Genomic DNA, 22,998 nt, shown 5'->3' on the forward strand with positions numbered 1-22,998 from the left:
CCTTGTTACGTGTCACATTATTAGAGAAAAAAGTTATTTCTTTACTGTATAATCTGACATTCTGCCCACTCAATTATCGCACATTGTCTTTTCCCTTGAATTATTTGAAGACACTTTCCCTTTGCTCTCTCTTGTCCTGTGTGTCTTGTTTTTCCTCCCTATGATTTCACAGCTTGTGTTGAACCAGTTAATATCCCAACCCATTGCAAGTGTAAATAGAAAACCAATTTATCCACTGTTAAAAAAGAATGTTGACAGGGTTCGTTTTCTGTTAGTGTGTAGGATCTTAAAATGTAATATATATGCGAAATGCTCATGTCTTCAACAACAATGTCCTGCTACATAAAATTAAGCATATTTTTTTGACTGGGACTCCACAGAATCAACAGTAACATTTTCACCAACACCTTTCCACTTCTACTTTGTATGCCTTGACTGTAAAAATATAAATGAATAGCACAATGCAAATGATGTTTTGTTCATAAAATGTGTAAAATACCAATGACTTTTTTTCTTTTTTTTATACTTGTGGACAATGCAAGCAATAGCTGGTACTCGCTTTTGCTCACAATCTTCCTCTGCAGATCATTCTTATAGGATGCCGTACTTTGAAGTATTACTTTAAGTACTTTCCTTTTCAGTGGAGGAATTCCTGACAGTTGTTATTGCGACGAATACGTTTCAATCTTGCAATTGTTAATGGAAAAACAGATGGCTGAACATAATCTATTTTTACAATCAGCCACTTCGATTGCTCTTGCTCACGGCCGACAAAGCGATAGCCTGACCTTCATGGGAGGGCCTCTAAATGAGGCTGTGAACATAGTATTAATCCCAAGCACCAGCCTTGACCACAGCTGGAGTCTGGCCACAATCTGTATAAAGGTTGCCCCCCTTCCCAGAGAATGCTTAAGATAAAGGGCAGACATTCTCTATCCACTGATTGTGTAGAAAATGCCCTTTGTGGTCCTCAAGGCAGTACATTTAAGTGTGTCATAAAACGGTTGTGTAGTACACAAACACATTTACTGCAAACATACATGTCGAGAGGGGCCTTACCGCTCTCTAAGGTACTGACACAAAGCCTTTGCTTGGCATCCAGAAGTGCACTCTGACCAATGTGCGCACACCTACACACATTACATACACACCCCTTCAGCTGTGTAGTTCAAACTTTCTTCAACAAAGTTTGATCCCTAGCGTGTTGGAAATGCGACTGATCCCTTCCTCAACAGAGCGACTGTGTCATGCAATGATTTTTCTCTCATCCTTGATTAAGCTAAACCCAGTAGCCTTTCTCCTTGGTAACCAGCACTGATTTAAATGCAACACCGCTGTGCACACTACAATATATCTAATTTCCTTTTGGACCCCACCGCTACGTCCAGATGGATCAGAGTATAACGATCATGTAATCCGTTCTGATGCCAGGAGCCAAGCCCTCAGTGAACTAATCAATGCTATGGCACGCTCCATCACCCACATGGACAGCCTGCACTTTTACACATGTAGGCTTCAAAACTACAATTCCCATAGTTCCATAGGGTGTCAGGACATTGGCCTACAATAGCGAGATGCGGCAGGCCTTGACTAGACCTGTAGTTCACTGGAAAACAGTTTTGACTGTTCTTTTTCTTTTTTATAGACCAGACTGGCAAATTACTCAGTTTGGGCAGCGTCCTGTGGGGAGTTTGTTTGGTCCAAAATGGCTACTAATTAAAAGATTAGAAGATCGCCTTTTGGATCATTTTAATTATTGGACCTCCTGTAAGGAATGACGGTGACTAACTACAATGACATTTATCACAGCAATGACGGGCCTGATAAGATGGAGGTGTCTCGTGTGGTCGACTCGTTGGTAAACAAGCCTGGATTTGGAACTCGCTGCATGACTGGGGACCCCATACCGTGAGTAATCTGTGAGGATATTTTGGCACTGCTAAAACATTGCCTGCATGTGTTTTTGCGTGTGTGTGTGTGAGTGTGTGTGTGTGTTCTGTCAGTATGTCTTATCATGAAATTGAGGGTATCCAATTCAGTGACAGTGTCTAGTTCTTCAGATCTATACGGCCAAACCGAATTTCTTGAAGCCAATTAATAAGTGGTTAACATTAGCAAGGAACACATTTTTCTAATCTGTTCACATCTGACTAAGTAAGATAATGAAAAGCTATCCTAGCCAAACTTCCAGATAGGGGGAAATAATTCATGGAGCGACAGTTTGAGCTCCCACACCATTTGAATGCAGTGGAGCAAATTCAAGAATCTACCACAACATATTCCTCAAATATTCATTGCATACAACATGAGGCATTTACTCTCTACTTAGTATGGACGAGACAAGATCATTCATTATTAACCACATCGTTATAACTTATTCACCACAGTTTATGTATTCATCCCTTTAGAGGCCCTAAAGGAAATGTGTGTTGTTGGTGGTGCTACACGGTGTAGCACTGTTTGATTAGAGGTTAGAATACAGTTGTCTTCCGTAGGCAGCACCCCAGGTATGTCATGTGATCCCATCCGTCTGTACTCTGTCAAGTGTGCTCTGTGGAACATGACTTGCCTTGCTTCACAGCTCCCTTCATGTAATCGAGGTGAAATGACGGAAAATGCTAAGCTAATGCTAATGACAATTAGCACAATGTTGACTGAGAGAGTGAAAGGTCAAGGTGTGTGTGTGTGTGTGTGTGAATGACGGTTTTGTGTTGACAGTATGTTATTGTTTAGGTTACTGGTAACCACAACTTGGGGAGTACTGTATTTGAGCTTCATCCATGATTGTGATGATGATTATTTTGTATTTTATTTTAAAGGAAGTTGCCGTGTGCCTTAAACGCCTCTGATTGGCTCACCCCCTCTGTGGATCCATCCATCAGCGACATCTTCCTCAACGGGAACTGGACCATGGCTAACCCCTCCCCTTCCTGTCAGTGCAGCACCCCTCAACGCACCATCATGCTGCCTGACTGCCTTCCAGGGGCTGGAGGTCTCCCCCCTCCTCAGGTGGGTTCACAAACCTGGCAACCCCAGACTTGCGTAACCCAGTTCTGAACTGCATTCACTAAGGCTCTTGTTTCGGATGTTATAGTGTTTATTAAGACCAAGAAACAGGTCATTTGTTGTTCAGCCAATGTTCTTGCTCATCCATTATAAATCAACAGATCCAGTCCAAACCACTGAAGTGAGTGAGTGCTGGTTATGGTGTTACTGTCTGATCGTCAAAGTCAAAGTGAACTTTATTGTTAATCAGAAGTAATTACACAGACGATCGGAATTGCATTTCCCCATACTCCAAATGTGCATAATACAACATTTTAACATTTGACATAATAGTGCAAACAGAAGTCAACAGGTAAAAAAAAAAAAAACATATACGATAAGAGCAACATATAGGAGTAAAGTGCAAAGTGATGAATAGCAGCATGGATACTATATGTTATTGTGCATATGAAGTGCATAGTGCAGACATTGAGCTTACAGAGTTAAAAAAAGAAATCATTTAGCGGTCACTTGGTCCTTAGTGGGTGTATGTGGTGCAGGAGCACCTGTTTGTGAGATTTTCTTGAGTGGGTTGAGTAGTCTGATGGCCTGTGGGAAAAAGCTGATGCTGAGTCTGGTAGTCTTGCACCGCATGCTGCGGTAGCGCTTGCCAGATGGTAGGAGGGTGAACAGTGTGTGTGCTGGGTGGGTGGGGCCTATGGTGATGGTAGGAGGGTGAACAGTGTGTGTGCTGGGTGGGTGGGGCCTATGGTGATGGGGATGGTAGGAGGGTGAACAGTGTGTGTGCTGGGTGGGTGGGGCCTATGGTGATGGGGATGGTAGGAGGGTGAACAGTGTGTGTGCTGGGTGGGTGGGGCCTATGGTGATGGGGATGGCTCTCTTCAGGCAGCGGGAAAGGTACTGAATGGATGGTTGGGCTGATCTGGTGGTCTTCTCTGCTGTCCTCACCACTCTCTGCAGGGCCTTCTGGTCAGCAGCAGAGCTTTTGTTTTATTGACCTTGTTTCAGCCTCTCTGTAGGCTGAGTCTTCAGCGCCGCTGATGAGGCCCACCACTGTTGTGTCATCCGCGAACTTGGTGATATGGTTCAAAGTGTTTTTGGCACAGCAGTCATGGGTCATCAGCGTGAACAGCAGAGGGCTCAGCACACAGCCCTGGGGGACCCCAGTGTTCATGATGGTGGTCTCTGAAGAGTTTTGACCAACTCTTACTGTCTGTGGTCTATCGGTGAGGAAGTCCAGTAACCAGTTGCATAGTGGGGTGCTGATGCCTATTGGGCCAAGTTTATTTACCAGGTGTTGGGGGATGACTGTATTGAAGGCGGAGCTGAAGTCAATGAACAGCATCCGCACGTAACTGTCTTTGTTCTCCAGATGAGCCAGGCATAGTTGGAGTGCTGTTGCTATGGCATCATCAGTGGAGCGTTTGGGACGATATGCAAACTGGAATGAGTCAAGTGTAGTGGGGAGACTGGATGTTGTATGGGCCTTGACCAACCTTTCAAAGCACTTCATCTTGATGGGAGTGAGTGCTAAATGGTTAGATCATTATCTAACGCAACCTGTACAGCTCACATTTGATGCCAAGGAAGGAAATTGATCATTCCATCCATTTTGTATTTTCCCAGTTTACCCGGCCCAAATCTCACAAGATGGCATTGGAGAGAAAAGTGGTGTGGTGGAGGGAAATTTGGTGTGATTGAGGTTGTCATATGCTCAAATCGTGTGTGCGTTGTTGATTGGGTGTGATGTGACTTGCCGTAGTAGTTGTCGTTAATTGGAGTGAGGTGCGATCGCAGGAAGTGTTATGTGATAATTGTCAGTAAAGGCGTTCGTTGGGAAATAACCGTCACCTCCTGCTTCCGACTCGGTTCCTCTGTGAACCTCGGTCTAATTGGTTTGACCCTTTAGCCTTGTAGCATCCAGTCAGCCAATCCTTCTTCAGGAGAACTGTCCATGTTAGTTGTGCTGATTCGGCAAACTCTCTGTCTAACATGAGTCTCGGCTGGGCCATGTGTCTGGGCCCCCTTCCCTTCCCAGGAAATCAATGCCAATGTTTTATAGGCCATTACCCTAACAACATACATGGCCGAATGCAGGGAGGGGTGAGCGATCCCAAGCTCACCCCAGCAGACGCAATCCTGGCTGGGGATCGATCGATTGGCTTCAGCTGTTTGCTTGGATTCTCCCCTCTGACCCACGGCACTCTAGATTTCCCGTGGAGTTTCTAAATAAATACACTTCAAAAAAAGAATGTACTGTGTAAGTGGGATGATGTTGGTAAGCCCCATGCGCTACTCCCTCCATCACCCAAAACAAACCCCCGCTCCAGTAAGAGATGCGCTAGAGTGCCGTCTCTGGCCTTGATTAGCTGTTTGCTTTTGGGCAGGTGTTGCATAACTAGGCTGTTTCGCATTTTGGTCTAAGATGAGCCGTACGTGACTTTGCAAAGTACAATGCACACACCGTAGACTGTGCTGAATTATTAAAGCTCAGAGATTTAAGATTGGCTTCATCATTATTCCTTGTGAACGGCATCAATACATTGCTGTGTTGGTTGGAGTTGTGTTTACTCCCATCAAACACATCCGTCCGGCAATGGTGCTTTGATAAGAAACACTTCAAGGAACTAAATATAGGAGCTTTGAGGAGATTTTTATGATTGAGGTTATGGAAGGTTATTCGATGATAAACAATAACTCCCTCCTTACTTTAAATCATTGAAACTGCCAACTTTAGCCAACCAAAGATCCACAGAGGATCAGTGTTGAGTCTTTTTTTCTGGCAAGGTGATTCAGCTCTATGTTTGAGACCAACTTGGGAATAGAAGGTCCATTTTCTTCCCAGCATAATCAACAAAAGTAAAAATCGGTTCACTCAGTTTGACCTTTTACCACAAACACATCAAATTTTGATGACATAATACATAGAAACCCAATGGGAGTTGTTTATTTTTTTGCGGAGAGGAGGGATGTGCCTGTCATGTGTCAGGACAATAAATAATTTGGAATCTTCTAGAGAGGAGGAACTGAAGATTGTCATGATATATGGCTATGGTGGTAGACCAGGAACCAGACCAACTCCTGTGGTCTGATAGTGTAGGTGCAACAGTACACGCATTATCAGTGATACAATGCATGCACATACAACAACTGTATGGTGCCTTAGTCTTTTTTTTTTACAGAGGGAACTTTTCCAGTTATATTTATTGAGACAGTTTGGGAGAGAGAGAGAGAGAGAGAGAGAGAGAGAGAGAGAGAGAGAGAGAGAGAGAGACGTGCAGGAAACACCTCGAGCCAGAATCAAACCCGGGGCTCGTGTTAAGGTCTTAGCCTCAGGGGAATGAGCCTCCAGGGACGCTCGGTGCTCTAATCTTTACCGAGGGGCCAACTTGCAGTACATCAGACGGAATGTATCAAGGGTCTACAAATGTAGAAAGAAAGTGTGCCGCCTTCATTCAAACATTTCCAAAGTGATAAATATTTGATGGTTAACATCCTTATCTGAATCATCCATCCATCAAGCTTAGAATAAGTTGGAAGCGGCCGTATGAAGACTGACCTAGTTTGCAAACAAAAAAACAAAATGTTTATGTTCTTCATACCTGAGGCTATGTATTGATTAATAGTAGGATATTTATTTAAAACAGGTCAAAAAAGTCAATTTAGATGGTGTTTAGAGGGTGTCTGTTTTTTTAATCAACGAAGAAAGGTCTAAAAAAAGGACCTCGACCTACGTAGCCTATCGTTCACGTCAATCATGGCGTGTCATTTTATTTTGATGAAGCGGTGGATGAGGGAGCTGTCATAGTACACAGCTTAAAGGGAACGTTCTTTCTGGAAGAAGTCACATGGCCGTGTGCATTGCTTTTTGCCGAGGTGGATCGTATGATCCATGTTTTACCTCTTGGGCTGCTTAAGAATAGGGTGCACGCGCAATTAGCTTGACTATTTAAATCTGACTTGAATTAGTAGGAGTGCGTAAGCTGAAATTGGCCTTTCTGGAACTTTAGCCGCGCTTCACTAATTAAACTAATTCAAGTCAGGTTTGGGACTTTAAGTCCAGCTTTTTTGAGCGACCTTTATGGAACAGGCCTCTGTACTTGAACTGGAGTTTTTTATTTTTTATTGTCACGTTCACGTCATCTTGAAGAAAACACGAGACGTCTCGCTCTAAAGCCACGGAATGTCCTCTTGTGAAGACCTCAGGACCAGGAGTTGGCATAGGACCTTGGACTGATGGCATTTCTTACAATACAGAGTACATTTCTGTGCTGTGTCTGCGTGTGTGTGTGTGTGGTGTGTGTGTGTGTGTGTGTGTGTGTGTGTGTGTGTGTGTGTGTGTGTGTGTGTGTGTGTGTGTGTGTGTGTATGTGTGAGTGAGTGCCTCTATTTGTGCCGAGCCACCTCACTCTGAGAGGCTCTCAAAAGAAGCCAATGACTTCCACTAAGCGGAGCCCATGCTGTTTGAGGAAATGACCCTTTCTGAAGATGGCCCGCTCATCTGCCTCTCCTTCATTTTGGCTTCTTCCTCTTCTGAACACAAGCCCCTTTTTCAGCAGCGGCCGATCACATGCCGGACCACTCACCCACCGGCCTAGACAGATGTGTGATGCCTCGTTGACCCAGCCGAAGTCTTGCTGTGCTCTCCCTTTCACTGATGAGCCAAGCAAGGCTCAAGGCCTGTGGGGGGAGGGGGGGCGCGGGGTAGGAGGATGTATTATGGGATGGTTGTAAAGACAGTTGGACAAAAGCAGCGGCCTCTGCGTGACCTTTCGTTTTTTTTCCCCCTTTCTCTTCCGACGCGCTCGTCTTGACAACGTCGTCAAGGTGTTCTTGTTTTTCTTTCTTCTCCGCGGTGCTGTCTGGAAGACTGAGCCTCGATCCATATGTTCTTCCAAATCCCTCATTCTTTCTCAATGCATCTCTAATCGCCTGCCATCTCTCGTCACTTGTCTCCCCTCAACCGACACAACTTTTAGTTCCTCGACGGAAATCCACGTGTTTTTTTTTATTCTGTATGTTTGGAATGTGCCGGAAGTGTGGAGGAACCTTTAGTGCTGGTATACAGATGGGGATCTAGTGTAGGGGGCAAAGGTAAGTGTTTGCTGTGATGTACCAGTGGCATTTTGCTACGCCACACCATCTACTCTCCTTTATCAGTTCCCTAAACGACCCATCTGTTCACGACTCTGAATCGTCCTTGTTGTTATTTGTCGTCAGATGTTCCATGCCCTTCGAGTGTTATGCTTGCGACATATATTACACTCAGAAGTGTATTACGTGTGTGTGTGTGTGTGTGTGTGGTGGAGGAAGATAACATCTCACCAAATCTGATATCACCTTGCAGACCGAGAGAAACATATGACTCACAAGATAGGGCAGACAGTGCCAGAGACATGGAGAGTATATCAAGATAGATGTGCCCCTTTGCAAGGCGAAGCCCACCCAACGACCCCTAATACACACTAACACACACATACATGCAAGCTTCACGCGCACACACATACACAGGCGGAACGCACACATTCGCAGGCGCACTCGGGCACGCCGCGCAATCGAGGCAGAGCGTTCATTTATCACGAGTGCTAGATTGCTTACCTCCAGTCTGCGGGCCTGCAAGCAAGGACTAAATTGATGCGTCTCCCACTGGCAGACCACCAACACAAGCCCTGGGACACCAGGGAGTATATATTCCCTTTGACCTGAAAGGCTTCGCCGTTGAATAAACCATGACACTTCTCTCCCAGACTTAGTAGTACATTCTTTTTATCTTTTGTCCTTTTCGACCATCCCAATATGCCCTTGAAAAACTACCGAAAAAGAGGGGATGGAATATGCGTTGGAGGGGGGGGGGGGGGGCGGCACACACACACACACATTGAAGGCCCCAAGGGGAAGGTGGTGTGAAAAACATGGTTTCCATGGAAATGGCATGCAACAGTAAGCCCCGTTATCAATTCTCAGGTATTGACTCTCGTTAGCCGAGCGATATTTAACCTTCGCAGATGAATAGACGGCGGAGCGTGCCGAGGAATTGATAAAGCCTCTGAGGGGGTTCTCTAGTACAATTGATGTCTTTGTCGCGTCCAGATTGCTCTAAGCAAGTCTCGTTTGCAAATGACTCTCCTTAGGCCTAATCTATCAGTACTGCCCCCCCCCTCCCCGAAAGTCCTTTTGAGTCAGTCGGATAGATAGCACCGAGCAGTCTTTCTGTAGCAGTTGGCCTGAGGTATCCAGGCTGGGTTCTTTGGCAGTTGAATGCTGATGGGGGGACTTGAAGTGCAGCTCCGACGTCGGGACGATGTCCTCCGTCTGTTGCGTTTGCAACGTCATCCACGTGGCGTCCCTGGTCTGAAACGGATCCATGAAGGAGGAGAGAGATACATCTTCAAGGGTTAGGACACGTAGACGACTGAAGGACTTTTCAAATGCCCACACTACCATTTCAGTGTGGCGCGCCTCGCGTGTCTGACAGACCTCGAGTGTTGATACAATTGGGCTTTATCACATTTTATGTAAGAACAAAGCTCTTGATGGGGGGGGGGGAATATTTTGCGGAAATGGATGACTGAGGACCACGGCTTATCGCCAAGCTGGTCCATCCCTGCCCAAGCCTCACGGAGGGAAACAGATTGTCATATCTTCTCTGCGAGAGCTGTTGTTTTGGGCTTCTGTCCCTGCCAGATCCATTTTGGTGTAAAATAACCTGTCCGGAACCATATTCCGGGATTTGGCCGGAGACGTGTTGGAAGTGGGAAAAAGGTCGAGCGGTTGTAGGATGATGGGGCAGATGGTGGATGAGGCACTGCAGTTTGTTTTCCTTCTTTCTTTTTGTGGTTTTGTTTGTGTGTGACCAAACAATACAGCAGGGGTCTCTCGCCTCTGCCACCGCCTCCGCTGTTGTTGATTTCGATTCCAAAGATGGCCGTCGCAATAATAGACCGCCGTTGGGGAAATGGTGGTCCACGGCTCTGTGGGTTTGGAGCCGGTTTATTGGATCCTTCTCTCTCAGGGATAAACACTGTGACCAGCACATATGGCAGTGTTAGACTCAGTTGGGGATCCATTCACGGGATATAATTGCAGGTATCAAAACTGGACAAGCGAACCACGACTGCGTTTCGATGGTTTAATAAGCAAATTCACTGTGGGCAGTGGAGAGAGAAACTTGCAAAAGCTTGCCTACAGAGTTCTGTGTCAAGTCTCAAGGTCTCTCCTGAGAGAGATATGTGTCCCCCACGGTCAAGTGCCCTCTAGATTCACAGTTTTCTACAGTGAAACCTGTACTAACCCCACAGGCCCACTATATCTCACTATTCCCAACACATACGTATGGAATCTGACTGTTGGTTGGTTGTATGACACTTTCCATCCACACTTGTATGGTCGATAACCAGTAAACAAACAAACCCCCACACTCCTTCTCAGAGACAGACACGCAGGCAGACTCCTGCAGTGCACACACAAACGCCTCTCTAAAGACAGTTTCTGTTTCCAGCGAGTCCACCGCCCCTTTCCTCGGCATAAACATAATTAACCTGATCATCACTCAGCACATCTGAGGATGCATCCGGAAACAAGACGGTGCAGCACATCTTCACAGGCGGCCAGACGTTCACGCCAAAGAGGAAGCTGCATCCGCAAGATTGGTCGTCTCTGCCAGGTAGAATTTGAAATGTTGCCTTTGAGGTTCGCCCAGATTCCGACGCCGCTGAGAACGTGAGCACGTCCGCGCCTCTCGTCGTCTCACCGACACTCAAATGTGTGCCAGCTCATTCCCGGGATTTGATTTCTCGCCGTTTACATTCACCTCTTTGTGTGCCTCTGCTCTGTGTGCGAGTGTTTGTGTGTTTGTGGGGGGCTATTTGGGTGTTATGCGTACCTCTGTTGAGTATGTGCAAACATATGTGTGTGTATTGTGTGTTCCCATCCATCTACCATCATTTGGTTAGGAGCGACATTACACCGGCAGTGAGAGAGTGAGAGAGTGAGAGATGATAATACACTGAGATTTGGATCACCTGAGGTAACGTTACCCAAAAGGAAAAAGCATATCGCTCATATCGTTTTTAGAAGGAACCATTTGGAACAAGCTCATTTTAATTAACACATTCTGACTAAGTCGGAAAAGCATTCCTTCTTGTTTGTTACTGCCTGCTTGAGATGCCTGTATCTCCCAAGATAGGAGCATGTTAGTACTGTTTAGTCTGTTTGCCATATGCCTGCATATTGTTCTTATATTCTTTATTGTCTTTCTTCATTTCCAAGACTCCATGCATATCTCGAACCATGTCCTTACCACGTAACAAGGACGGAAGAGGCCAAACACACACTGCTAATCGACACAGCAGGGGGACTGTTTAAACAGCGCTCCTTAATGCCGTGTTTACCCCTCGTTAGCATGCTACGCTAGGTTAAAAACACAAGGGGCAATGCCGCGGGGGTGGTGTGGCATTTCTGCGCACCGCATTTACGTTTGTGCGTGAGCGCGTGTGAGCGTGTGAGCGTGTGTAAGGACATCGGGGAAGAAGGGAGGTTCTCTGGTTCCTGGTATATAGTCCCCCATTAAGCTTGACCAGGGATCATCCTAATCAACGGCGTAATGGGGCCCTGACACGAGCCCGGCCTGAAGTGTGTGTGTGTGTCGGCTCACGTAGTCGGCGCGTGGATGCACTCCACTGTGTTGCATCCTTCTGTAATTGTGTGTCTGAATGTGCCAATTTATGCAGAGGAGCGGGCTAATTACAAGACTTTGACATTGGCCATGGCTTCAGCTGAGCGCTCTAATAGACCATTACCACGAGGGTGAGGATGCCTTCCCTGAAGCTTTGCATAGAAATGAGGCAAAAACGGAGCTTGGCGTGTCGTGTCCAGTGTGTCCTGCTCTATACCCAGGTGGTTAGTTTAGGATACCTTTGCGTAACGGACGCTTGATGCTTGTTCAATCTTTATCAAGGTTAGGCCTATACTGGTGTCGCTGGCCGTGTTTCTTTAGGTTAATTTGCGCCATACTGTTTATAATTGTCCGTGTAACCGGCCTCGGTTACCTAATTGCGAAGCACGTTTGATACGGTGACACTTGGTCTAAATGAGCATATGTTCTCAGTCCTAACTGACCAGGTGAAATAACTGCATTTACATAACAATTGGTGAGATGTGAACTAAGCTGTTTCTGTGGTGTTGTTGTTGTTGCTGCAGAGGATACAGAACACCACAGACACACTGCAGGACCTGACGGGAAGGAATGTGACTGACTTCCTGCTCAAGAAGTACGGACAGTCAGGCCGAAGCAGGTACAGTCACTGCGTGTGTGTGTGCGTACGCGCACTGTATATGTGTGTCACCCTGTCATGTCAACTCTTCTCACTGGCAATCTGATCTCTCTCAGGTACGGAGGGATCTCCGTAGGAGGGGTCAACTCCCAGGTGCGGATGACGGCGCCGGAAATTGAAGCCGTGACCAGGGATTTGAAGATCCTGTTCAATTCCTCCATGGTAGGCTGCGGTGACTGGAAAACATGAGGTGGATTTGTTGCCATGACTTTGAAAGGTGATAGCGTGTGTATGTGTGTGCGTGTGTTAGTGAGCGTACCTGTTATCCTATGTGCAAGTGAGTGGAGGGACTTGGGTGTTGACTGAAGGAAATCATTCTTTCCTGAAGACCTCAATTTAACTAATTTCAGCTCTCGCATTAGTGTAAACCATGGCCTCATTTCAAGCCCCTTAAAATGCCCTCATGTCTCCCGTCGGGCTTCCCGGATTTGTGTAACACGGCTAAAACATGATTTGAGTGGCTTTCAATTGTCTGCATATTACCTTGGAACGGAGCTATAACAGAGCTCCCAGTACCTTTGTCGGTGTCCATGGAAACTGGCCACCGGCGCTTTAAAGGAATTTACCTCAGAATCTCTCAACTGCTTCTCGCCACAATCTCTCCCTACTCTTAGTCACTCATCGGTACACACACACACACACACACACATTCTCTTGCCGACACACGGCACTGTCCCTTGCACACACACACGCGCACATGCACAAACACTTTCACAGAATGTTTAAACCCAACAAAGGACTTAAAACTCTCCCTCCACCTCTCTCCAGACGCCCCCCCCCCCCCACCCTCACCCCCTAACACACAAATCCCACGCTAATAACGACTTTAATTTGCGGCCCTGCGATATTAAACCCTAACGAGTGACTCGCAGCTCTGTCTTGTCAAAGCTCTACGTTGTCTACAGGACGTGTGCGGTTCTGACCAGTCTGTGTCTGCAGGGGTCAGTGGGGAAAAAAAGAGCGAGAGATGGACAGGAATGATTACTGTTCCTCCTCCAGCAGACTTTTGAGCTGGCGGTTTGCTTTTTCAACTTACCAGCTTGTTTTAAGTTTGGGAGTGGGGCGGGGGTGGGGCTAGGTGGGGGGGGGCGGGGGGGGTATCTGGTGAAATGAAAGGTGAGTATGGGTTTTATGCTAATGAGGTAGTTGACACGTTTTGGAGATTTGGGGGATTTTCAGGAAATGAAAGGATAACCTGGGTAAACACTGAAGCTTAGGTCTTAACCTGTGACTCACATCACGTCACACTGTTTTCCCTCCCAACTGCATAATCTCAGAAGTTGGAAGAAATACCGGAAAGCCAAAGAAACAACATCCACCACACTAAGATTAGCAGAAAAAACTCAGTAAACAATAGGCTCGGCTCTAATCCCATTTACTATAGTCTGGGACTACTTTCTGGCTAATGCGGCGTGCCGTGAGTGGTCAAACACCGGTCACACCCACTCAACACGACGAGCGCTTACGCCTGGTATCATCTGCAGTGGCAGAGGCCAGCTAAATTGCTTTCATTCTCCTTGAGGGCAAAATGGGTTGGTCAGGGATTAGACAAAGTATTTTTCGGAATCTTCGCACGCACGGACAAACACGTACCCGCACACACGCACGGCCGCTGTCAACAATTCCAACTTTATTCGGTTTCTCACTCACAAAACCTCGAATTACCCCACATATGGGGTCGCGCGCACACAGACACGTGCACACTGGCACACGTTTAAATGCACAAAACACATTCACACACACACACATTCTCACACTGTGTGGGAACACACAAAGAGACACGAATCCAAACGCACACAGGCATTAAATCCAGAGGAAGCAGCTTACCCACAGAAAGACCGCCTGCCCGCATCGCCCACTGTGGTGCGAGCCAGTACGAGCCTCCCTCTCCTCCTCTCCCCCTCTCCCCCTCTCCCCCTCTCCCTCTCTCCCCCTCTCCCTCTCTCCCTCTCCAATCCCTCATTCCCTCCCCTCCTCCCCCCCTCCATTTCCCAAACGAGAATAGTAAAACAAAATATGTTAAAGACCCCATCTTTGCAGAAGGCAGAATTATGGACAGGCAGAAATCCCTTGTAGTTTGTCTGGCTCATGAATAGGTAATGAGATGGAACAGGGATGTTATTTAACACAAATATTTCTGTCAGAGTACCACCGGCGTGTTTGTGTCTGTGTGTGTGTGTGTGTGTGTGTGCGTGCGTGCGGGTACGTGTTTGTGCGTGCGGACGCATGTGTGTTTTCCCCCCCTCTTTGAAATGGAGAGAGGACGCGTGCGGGTATGTAAATACTGTGCAAACACCGTCTCATGCCGACGGCAGAAGATGTGGCGTAATGAAAGATGGCCCACATCAAATGTTCCGAAAAGACCAGTAGGATCTCCTCCTCCTCCTCAGTCGCCCAGCAGTCCTCCCCTGGCCTGTGCCATCGGGGCTGAGCCTGCGTTCTGTCTCTCGGCCCTTATCTCTCAATCTCCAGGTTCCCCCACCGTAAATGCACGTCCCCCCCCCCACACACACACACACACACACACACTCGCTGTCTGCCGACGTGTTTGACTGTTCCTTTCTTCCTCTCCTTATCTCTCCCTTCTGTCTGTCTGTCTCTCTCTCTCTCCCTTCTCTCTCCCTCCCTCTCTCTCTCTCTCTCTCTCTCCCTTCTCTCTCCCTCCCTCTCTCTCTCTCTCTCTCTCTCTCTCTCTCTCTCTCTCTCTCTCTCTCTCTCTCTCTCTCTCTCTCTCTCTCTCTCTCTCTCTCTCTCTCTCTGTCTCTGTCTCTGTCTCTCTCTCTCTATTTCTCATCTCTCCTCACCCGCTGTGGTCGTGTCACTTAGACAGGAAAGGCCCATTTTCGTTCACATCGCGCGTGGGAGCACGAGGGCACTTCTCTCTCCCTCCCTCTCTCTCTCTCTCTCTCTCTCTCTCTCTCTCTCTCTCTCTCTCTCTCTCTCTCTCTCTCTCTCTCTCTCTCTCTCTCTGTCTCTGTCTCTGTCTCTCTCTCTCTATTTCTCATCTCTCCTCACCCGCTGTGGTCGTGTCACTTAGACAGGAAAGGCCCATTTTCGTTCACATCGCGCGTGGGAGCACGAGGGCACGTGGCGAAGGCAGAGCAGTGAAGCACCGCTGGTGGAATCAGCCCCGGTGGTCCACCCCAGTCATCCCGCCCCCACAGCTTTCCATCCGGAGGCCTCCTCGCCAACAAAACACAGCCCCAGCAGATTCTTAATGTGACCCTGCCGCCCCACCAGCCAGAGGACCCCTCTTGCCCGCGCCCCTCCTCCCTGCGCCCCTCCCCCCCCTTTAGATTCCTCGGAGTACTGCATAAGCAGCTCTCTCACTGTACTGTGCTGTACTGTCCCTATGGAGTCAGTCCTGACTGTCAAGTCAGGGCTTTCTACATTTTTATGTCTGTGTTGAGGCTCTCCATAAAGTGTGTGTGGGTGAGCCTGTCTTTTTTCCCCTTGTGTCCCCAAGCATACTGTACGTGCCTGTATGTACGTGTAGCTGGGGGGTGGGGGGGATGTTACATGGTGCTAGCAATTCAGAAGAACACATTTGCCCGTGTACAGAACGCGAGGCTCAGCGAGGACGGCCAGCTCCGCGGCTCTCGCTGTTCTAGCCCTCGCGGTTTCCGACATGTTCCGCATCTCCAAACAGGAGACGTGTTTCCCGACTGTGTCTAATTAAGTCCCCGCTTCCCTCTCTCTCTCTCTCTCTCTCTCTCTCTCCTCTTCATCAGGATAATACCACTGATCAGATCCTGCAGAATGCCGAGACCCTGCTGAAGGAGCTGGGAACGCGGGACAACGTCAAGGTACTCCACCACTGGCCCAGAGAGCAGAGCCTCCGACCAGGACTCCTCGGTCTTCCTCGCTCGCTCGTCACGCCTTTGTGAACCGTTTGCTACAGTACACACGCGCACACGCTCACGTGGATGCGCACGCTCACGTGGATGTGCAATATGCGCCGCTATTGCACTGTTTTTGTCTCTGAACACTCATCATGCTAAAGCGCTTGTGAAGAATGTCCACTGATGTGTTAACTGGTAAGGTAAAGAAAAGGCTGGCAGATTTTCCCCTTTGGCGGGAGCTATACACTGCCGTACTGTTGTATAATGGGTTTTAGTCAGAGCAGCATTTCAGCTTCCGCAATCCCACAGCAATTCTCAGCCTGAAGCAATTATGCACTATACGGCACTGGTGAATTAGCACGCTTTTCCTTTTTTTCTTTACAGCTGAAATAACTCCCAATCCCTTTTTATGTCTTAAAATGTGACTGGACTCAATGGGGACAAATCAAAATGGCCTCAGGAGGTTCAAAGGAAGGCATTTATGTTTCGAAATGGCTTCGTGAAAACACGCACATTTGTACCCTCCATCGTGACATTGATTTGAAACTGCGTGCGTTCCTGTGTTTGTGCAAGCTTGCGCATGTGTGCAGTGTGTGTCTGTTTGAGTGTATTTGTGCATCTGCATGTGAGCGATCTCGATATGTATACACTTCCAGGAAGCGTGTTTGTGTCTGCGTGATGCAGTGTTATAGTATGCCCATGTAGGGGGCATCCACCCAAACACCATCCATTCCTAATTAGAGCAACACTGCCAGCAGGGGGTCCCTCCCTTTCCAGAACATTCTTCATCCTCCTTTACAGCAGGAGGCACCAGCACTGGGAGCGTTGCACAACTGAGAGAAAATACTGCTCCCTGTAGTTATTACTCTCTCTCTCTCTTTCTGTCTCTCTCGCTCTCTTCCTCTCTCTCTTCCTCTCGTGGTAGTTGGTTGTTATCCTTATTCTGCGATGTGTAGTTGTGTAACGAAAACATTCCAGTTTGCTTGATCTGTCAGACTTATTAGGTAGCGTCTAAACAAACAGTTGTTTGATCACGTCACCCTTGGTGCACACTGTGAACTCAACTTTTCTGCTGCCGAGTCGTCAACTTATATGCAGCCTAATTTATAAAGTTAGTTACATGGTTGTTTCCCTCACTTTTTTTATTCCTCAATGTCGCATACTCGTTGTCACTCCCTCCCTCTCTCTTCTCTATCCCTCTCACTTTGTCTCGCTGTCTCTCTCTCTCCTTTTCTGTCTCTCTCCTTTTCTGTCTCTCTCTCTCTCTCCCTCTCTCTGTCAGGTGTGGTTCTACAACGAGGCGTGGCACAGCCTGGTGTCCTTCCTCAGCGTGGCCAACAACGCCATCCTGAGGGGCAACCTGTCGATGGGCCAGAGCCCGCGGGACTACGGCATCTCCACCTCCAGCCACCCTCTCAACCTCACCAAGGAGCAGCTCTCCATGGCACTGTGAGTGAGCTGGCTGCACAGCTGCAGTGTCGGCTTTCCAGGGCCCTCTGTTCCCTATCTCGAATGATCTCTAATCTCTAATTAGCACATAACGGCAACCTGAAAAAGATGTTCCGGCCTTGTTCCCCCAAAGATTTACAATTAAGATTATTACATTTATGAGGTATTTTAACTTGAAACAGGTCAAATTTGGTTAGGGTTTGGGTCAAATGTGACCCTAACGACAATAGGAGGGTTAATGTGTGTTAGCATAGTATTGAACTGGGAAACATAGGATCTTGGGAACAATTGACCTTGGAAACTTAATGAAATCAAATCAAATTTATTTGTATAGCCCTTTTTACACGCAAGCATGTCACAGAGGGCTTCACATATGCCCATAGAACTGACCCTCAACCAACCTAAACCCTCAAGGAAGACAAGGAAAAACTCCCAAAAAACTCTCAACAGGAGAAAAAAATGGAAGAAACCTTGGGAGGAGCAATTCAGAGAGGGATCCCCTCCTCCAGAGACGGTTGGTGAGAGAGAGGAGCAGAACACAGGCTAAACATAGTCATACAGTGTCGATGGGTTTTTAAAACACCAAAATCCATTGTTCAACTTTATAGATGTAGGACAGGACCGGGAGACTCGCGACCAGGTCCAGCGTTGGCAACTCAAACCCCCCACACCACAAGGGATGTGTGTGGGGGGGGACAGAGAGAGGAGAGCAGGGATTAGAGAATGCCAGGAGCAGCTAACAGTTACAGTCATAATAGAATGAGATCCCCACCGGTCAAGTGTGGACTGGTGCAGCAATTTAACGCAAAATTAAACAAATTTAAGCAAATTAAACTTAAGACCCTAGGAACCTAAAGTAAGACCCTGGGAACATAGATACACTCCCTCTATTGTCACAGTTAGTTAGCATTGCTGTTAGCTTGCATTGTTCTTACTAGCTAGCACTGCTGTTAGCTGACTGACCTCAGGGGTCCACACAGGAGGAAAGAGCAAAAATATTTCCAATTCCAACTGATGTACAACAGGGCAGTGATTGTCCTGTATTGGAGATGAAGCTGGGGTGTCACAAAGACATATTTGTAGGTAGGAGGGGATGTTGTTTTGGAAAGGATAGAAAGGTAGGAGAGATAAGAGAGGAGGGGGCGTGAGAGAGTGGAGAAGCAGGAAGGAGGGAGAGGAGGGAGATGCGGGGGCGGGGGTGGGGGGGAACAAAGGAGAAGCAAATGCGAGGGGAAGAGCCCACGTGAGGTATCCCCATGGGATTTGCATACTTTAGCCTGCGGTTACCGGTTTGTAACCCAGTGATCAGCCCTGGGCCATGGAGAAGATCTCCCATGAGACCCTGGGATTAATGACTGCCTTTGTTGAGGCACTAAACCGCAGCCCTATACTGTCTGTCTTAATGCTGAGCATGAACATACCTGCTTTCCATACTGTACTATAGGGCCTCCGTATCCCAGCGTCTGGGGGAGATGGCGGGCTCCACACACCTGACAAAATGTGCAAATGTACCGCAGAACAGGTGTGACTTTGCAGCAGACAGAGCACGATCCCCGGTTCTCTCTAGATTACAACCCAGCTGGCTGTGTCGTACCTCCATAAAAAATAAAAAAAAATAGTGGATGCAACAAATCCTGCAGAGAAGGCCCCCCGCCGTGGGAGAGCACCACAGTCTGGTATTTACGTACCGCTCAGGTGCTAGACGCAGGGCTGAGTTAGAAGGCCCGCTGAAGGGAGGGGGGATATAATTACGACTACCTGCCAATCGTAGATTCAGCCCGAGCGCCCTTCGCTCTCTCTGGCTCGACAGTATCTCTCCCACTCCCTCCCTCTTTTCATTCACGCATCCCAATGAGTTATCCCTACAATTGATTAACCATAATCCAGAGCTTATCTTGGGATCTTACTTGCTGTTAATGTGTGTGGGGGGGATAGAGGGCTATGACTGGGATCACGGTGAATAATGTTCTCTGCCGTTAATTAAGGCACGGTGTCAACAAAAGTCGTTTTAAGGTATTATATTTTGCCAGGACCCTGTGCTCACTGTGGTTATGAATTATGAATACCCCTCATGGAAACATCACACAGTTGGGTTATGATTAAAAGTGTCCGTTAGGTGCAGTCAGGGTTGAGGTTAGCCCATCAACATGGAGTCCAGACAGCTGTCTGGACCTGACTGCCACGCTCGTCAAGTGTAAGATGATGAGTCATGGTATATTCCTGCACCACCCGGAGCTGTTCCTATCTCTGGTGATGCAGAGCAGCCTGTTGAGTTGGTCCAGATGTCCTTTAAAACAAAGGCTGACATTTAGTCTCCTGCATGCTTGTCTATACAAAGGCGGCTTTTCAAACCATCCTTGAACGCAAGCATTATTATTCCGCGGTGCGTTTGGGATTAGAATGGACTTTAACAAAAGATACTATCAAAATGAACTCCTGAAAGTGGCTTAACTGTTTTTACGCGGAGGGACTAGGTCCTTCTCTGTATGGTCAAAGTTTTGGCTGAATGTATGCATTCGAGATATGACCAGAGCAGGTCATTACGTTCCCAACTCTTATTGGACACCTTTCTTACCTTTCGTTACCACAGCATGGTTACCACAGCATGGTCTCTGACCTTCCCCTAGCTCCGCCCCCCGTAAGGTGCAACACCTGGAGAACAGCGTGTATGTAAAACCCCACCTCCTCTCTGTTTACCTCAAACCTGTTTCAACTTAAAGCTTGATTAGCACGGCGGCATGTCCCCCTTCACATCAATTAGCCACTTTCAAACGTTCGAGGTTGCATCATTAGCGATCCCGCCGCTTAAAACAAACCACCGCGCCGCGATTTCGATAAACCCCATTCAGATCTGGGGCGGCACCCACGGCGTAAATTATTTCATATTTATGTCTTCCAAATTGCGTCTGGTCTTGTACTGATAAATGCAGCGCTACGGCAACGCGGGGGTAAGTTAGTTAATATGTTAATCACACGGCAGGTAGCCCGCCGAGACGTTCCTACAGGACGGGAACGGGGGAGGGGGGGGGGTTGAAATATACCGTTGTCTCATTCCCAGCTAATTACGCCCGTGCAGCAAGGACGTCCCGATAACCAAACAGCTCAAATGAAGATATATCATAAGGAACTAAAGGTCACACCGGCTCGGGAACAGGAAGATGCAGCAGCCGAAAACACTTTGTGCTTCGCGTGTCAGAAGACGAGTTCCGGGTCTCCTGTTTTCTTGTTATTCTTCAGAGACTTGACTGACACAGCTCGAACGAACACCTCCTTCTGATCCATGCCGGTGCTAATAATCCAAAAGAACTAGGGTAGCCTACCACAATAGCTGGTCCCCGACCTGTACAATACATCATTCATCTCGACTTCTGTGGAGAAGAGTGAAGTCTGGAGAAGGGTTTCATTAGTATGCTCTCCTTGCAAAATGCAGCAAAGTGAATTATTTAAGTTCAGTCAACTGACCTTTGAATGTACTGTAAACTTTGGCTGCTTTATGTTTCCAGTTCTTGCTTATTGGCCTCTAAATCCCCTCCTCCCCCCCCCTCAAAAGTAGGAATTATAATGTATGACTGGAGTTTGTGGTGGGTTGAGCGGGGAGACGAGAAGGGAGACAAGACCAGCAGGAGCTCAGAATTGAAGGAATACGGAAGTTGAGACTTTAAGTGGAGTTGTCAATGTTCAAAATATATTTTTATGTACAAACAGCATAGAACATATATTTTCCGTTTCAAAAATGAAGGCCTAATTGACTCATCCACTGCATATGAGAACAGACTTAAGAAGTTCTCAAATACACACATTACTGTTCAAAGAAATGGGAGGTTGTCTAACTGGCAATCTAGTGGCACTCACGCATTTCATACAAAATGATTGACCTTGGACACATTTCAGCATCAATGGCTTCGTTTTACTTTTGACAAGATTAAATGAATGTTGCGCAAGTGTATTTTTTCTTGGCACCCAGTGTAAGTGCTGAGATAGAATAGTAAATCTGGCTATGTCCAAATCACCGTAGGACAGCTATGTTTTTGGCCAAGAAGTCACAGGTTCAAATCCACCCTAAACTGTACGTCGCTATGCTAAAATAAGAAATTAGTTCTTACGACCCTAAGAGGCCGTTTGTATGGTAAAGTTTCATGTAAAAAAGTTTGAGTTTGTTTGATTTTAGGGGCAGACTGCATAGTTTTAGTTGTGATGTTCCCATGAGTCAGTATGAGTGGGTCATTCATGCCGGAGGGACAAGTTGAAATGATAATTGAACATGCGCATACACCCCAAAAAAGGTATCAAAACATACCTTTTCATAAATCCGAGTTTGAGCAAATGGTAGACCAGTCGGTGATTCAGACCTTACTATTCAGACCGGAATGTTCTCAACCCTTGTGCGTTCATATCTGTGTTACGCAACCAGTGTTTGTGCATCTGTCGGATCCACAACGTTGTTTTTGTCTTTGAAAGCGATCCAAACACAACTTCTGTAGACTAACCCAGAGTGTTGTATTACAGTAACGTTGTGCGGATTCCCGCAATCGTTTAGTAGTTCCCCGTGCTACAAAGTGTGGGGACACAAGCAAAAGACGTCCAGACAGCCAGGGAGATGGACAGGTTCTTGGTGCCATGTTCAATCAGCAGCTCCAGGGAAGAGGGAGAACGAGTGAGGGCCCACAGCAAACCTTTTTGTTCCATTTTCACTCCTTTCCACCTACCTACACAAACAATGTATTGCCCCCGGGTCCAGTGAACCCGAAACACCAACTGTATTAGAAATGTGTAGGAGGGGGGGGGTACACAGTGTGCACTGAACGAACGGTGTCATTTTTCTTTCGGGAAACACTGAAGATGGGTCCCACGGACCCGAACCCACGCACGGGTCAATATTTCCCCTTAGATTGACACAGACAGGATGCAGAACATATTACTATCAACCCACTGAACCACGTCCATTAACAGAACAGCCAGGGCACGCTCAGGACGCTGTCGCAGACGCCGTAAAGAGCCGAGGCCGTCGCTACGCAACCTCCACCTGACGCTCCCTCCCTCTGACCCGACGCCTCTTCTCCCGGCGTTTCTGTTCCCCTGCAGAGCGACGACCTCCACCGACGTTGTGGTGTCCATCTGCGTGATCTTCGCCATGTCCTTCATCCCGGCCAGCTTCGTCCTCTTCCTCATCCAGGAGCGGGTCTCCAAGGCCAAGCACCTGCAGTTTGTCAGCGGGGTCAACCCCGCCGTCTACTGGCTGGCTAACTTCGCCTGGGACATGGTGGGTATTAACCTCTCCTGATCTGAGCCCCGCCCTTTCTGCCTGTGTGTGTCTGTCAACACACACACACACACCTCTCTTACTGTGTGGGGTGTAGGTGAGATGGAAT

At 47.5% G+C, this 22,998-nt stretch overlaps 1 protein-coding gene across 1 annotated transcript in view; it reads left to right on the forward strand.

Annotated features, from left to right (window-relative positions):
- The window catches only part of LOC134009535 (phospholipid-transporting ATPase ABCA1-like), a 117,929-nt gene that overhangs the window by 61,638 nt on the left and 33,293 nt on the right, over nucleotides 1-22,998 (forward strand). The window contains 7 exon segments of the mRNA XM_062449043.1: nucleotides 1,810-1,908; nucleotides 2,820-3,009; nucleotides 12,205-12,299; nucleotides 12,395-12,500; nucleotides 16,070-16,144; nucleotides 17,463-17,629; nucleotides 22,712-22,889. Coding sequence (XP_062305027.1) covers nucleotides 1,810-1,908; nucleotides 2,820-3,009; nucleotides 12,205-12,299; nucleotides 12,395-12,500; nucleotides 16,070-16,144; nucleotides 17,463-17,629; nucleotides 22,712-22,889 — 910 coding nt within the window.

This window comes from Osmerus eperlanus, chromosome 23 (assembly GCF_963692335.1).
Source record: "Osmerus eperlanus chromosome 23, fOsmEpe2.1, whole genome shotgun sequence".
In the NCBI taxonomy this organism is placed as follows: domain Eukaryota; kingdom Metazoa; phylum Chordata; class Actinopteri; order Osmeriformes; family Osmeridae; genus Osmerus; species Osmerus eperlanus.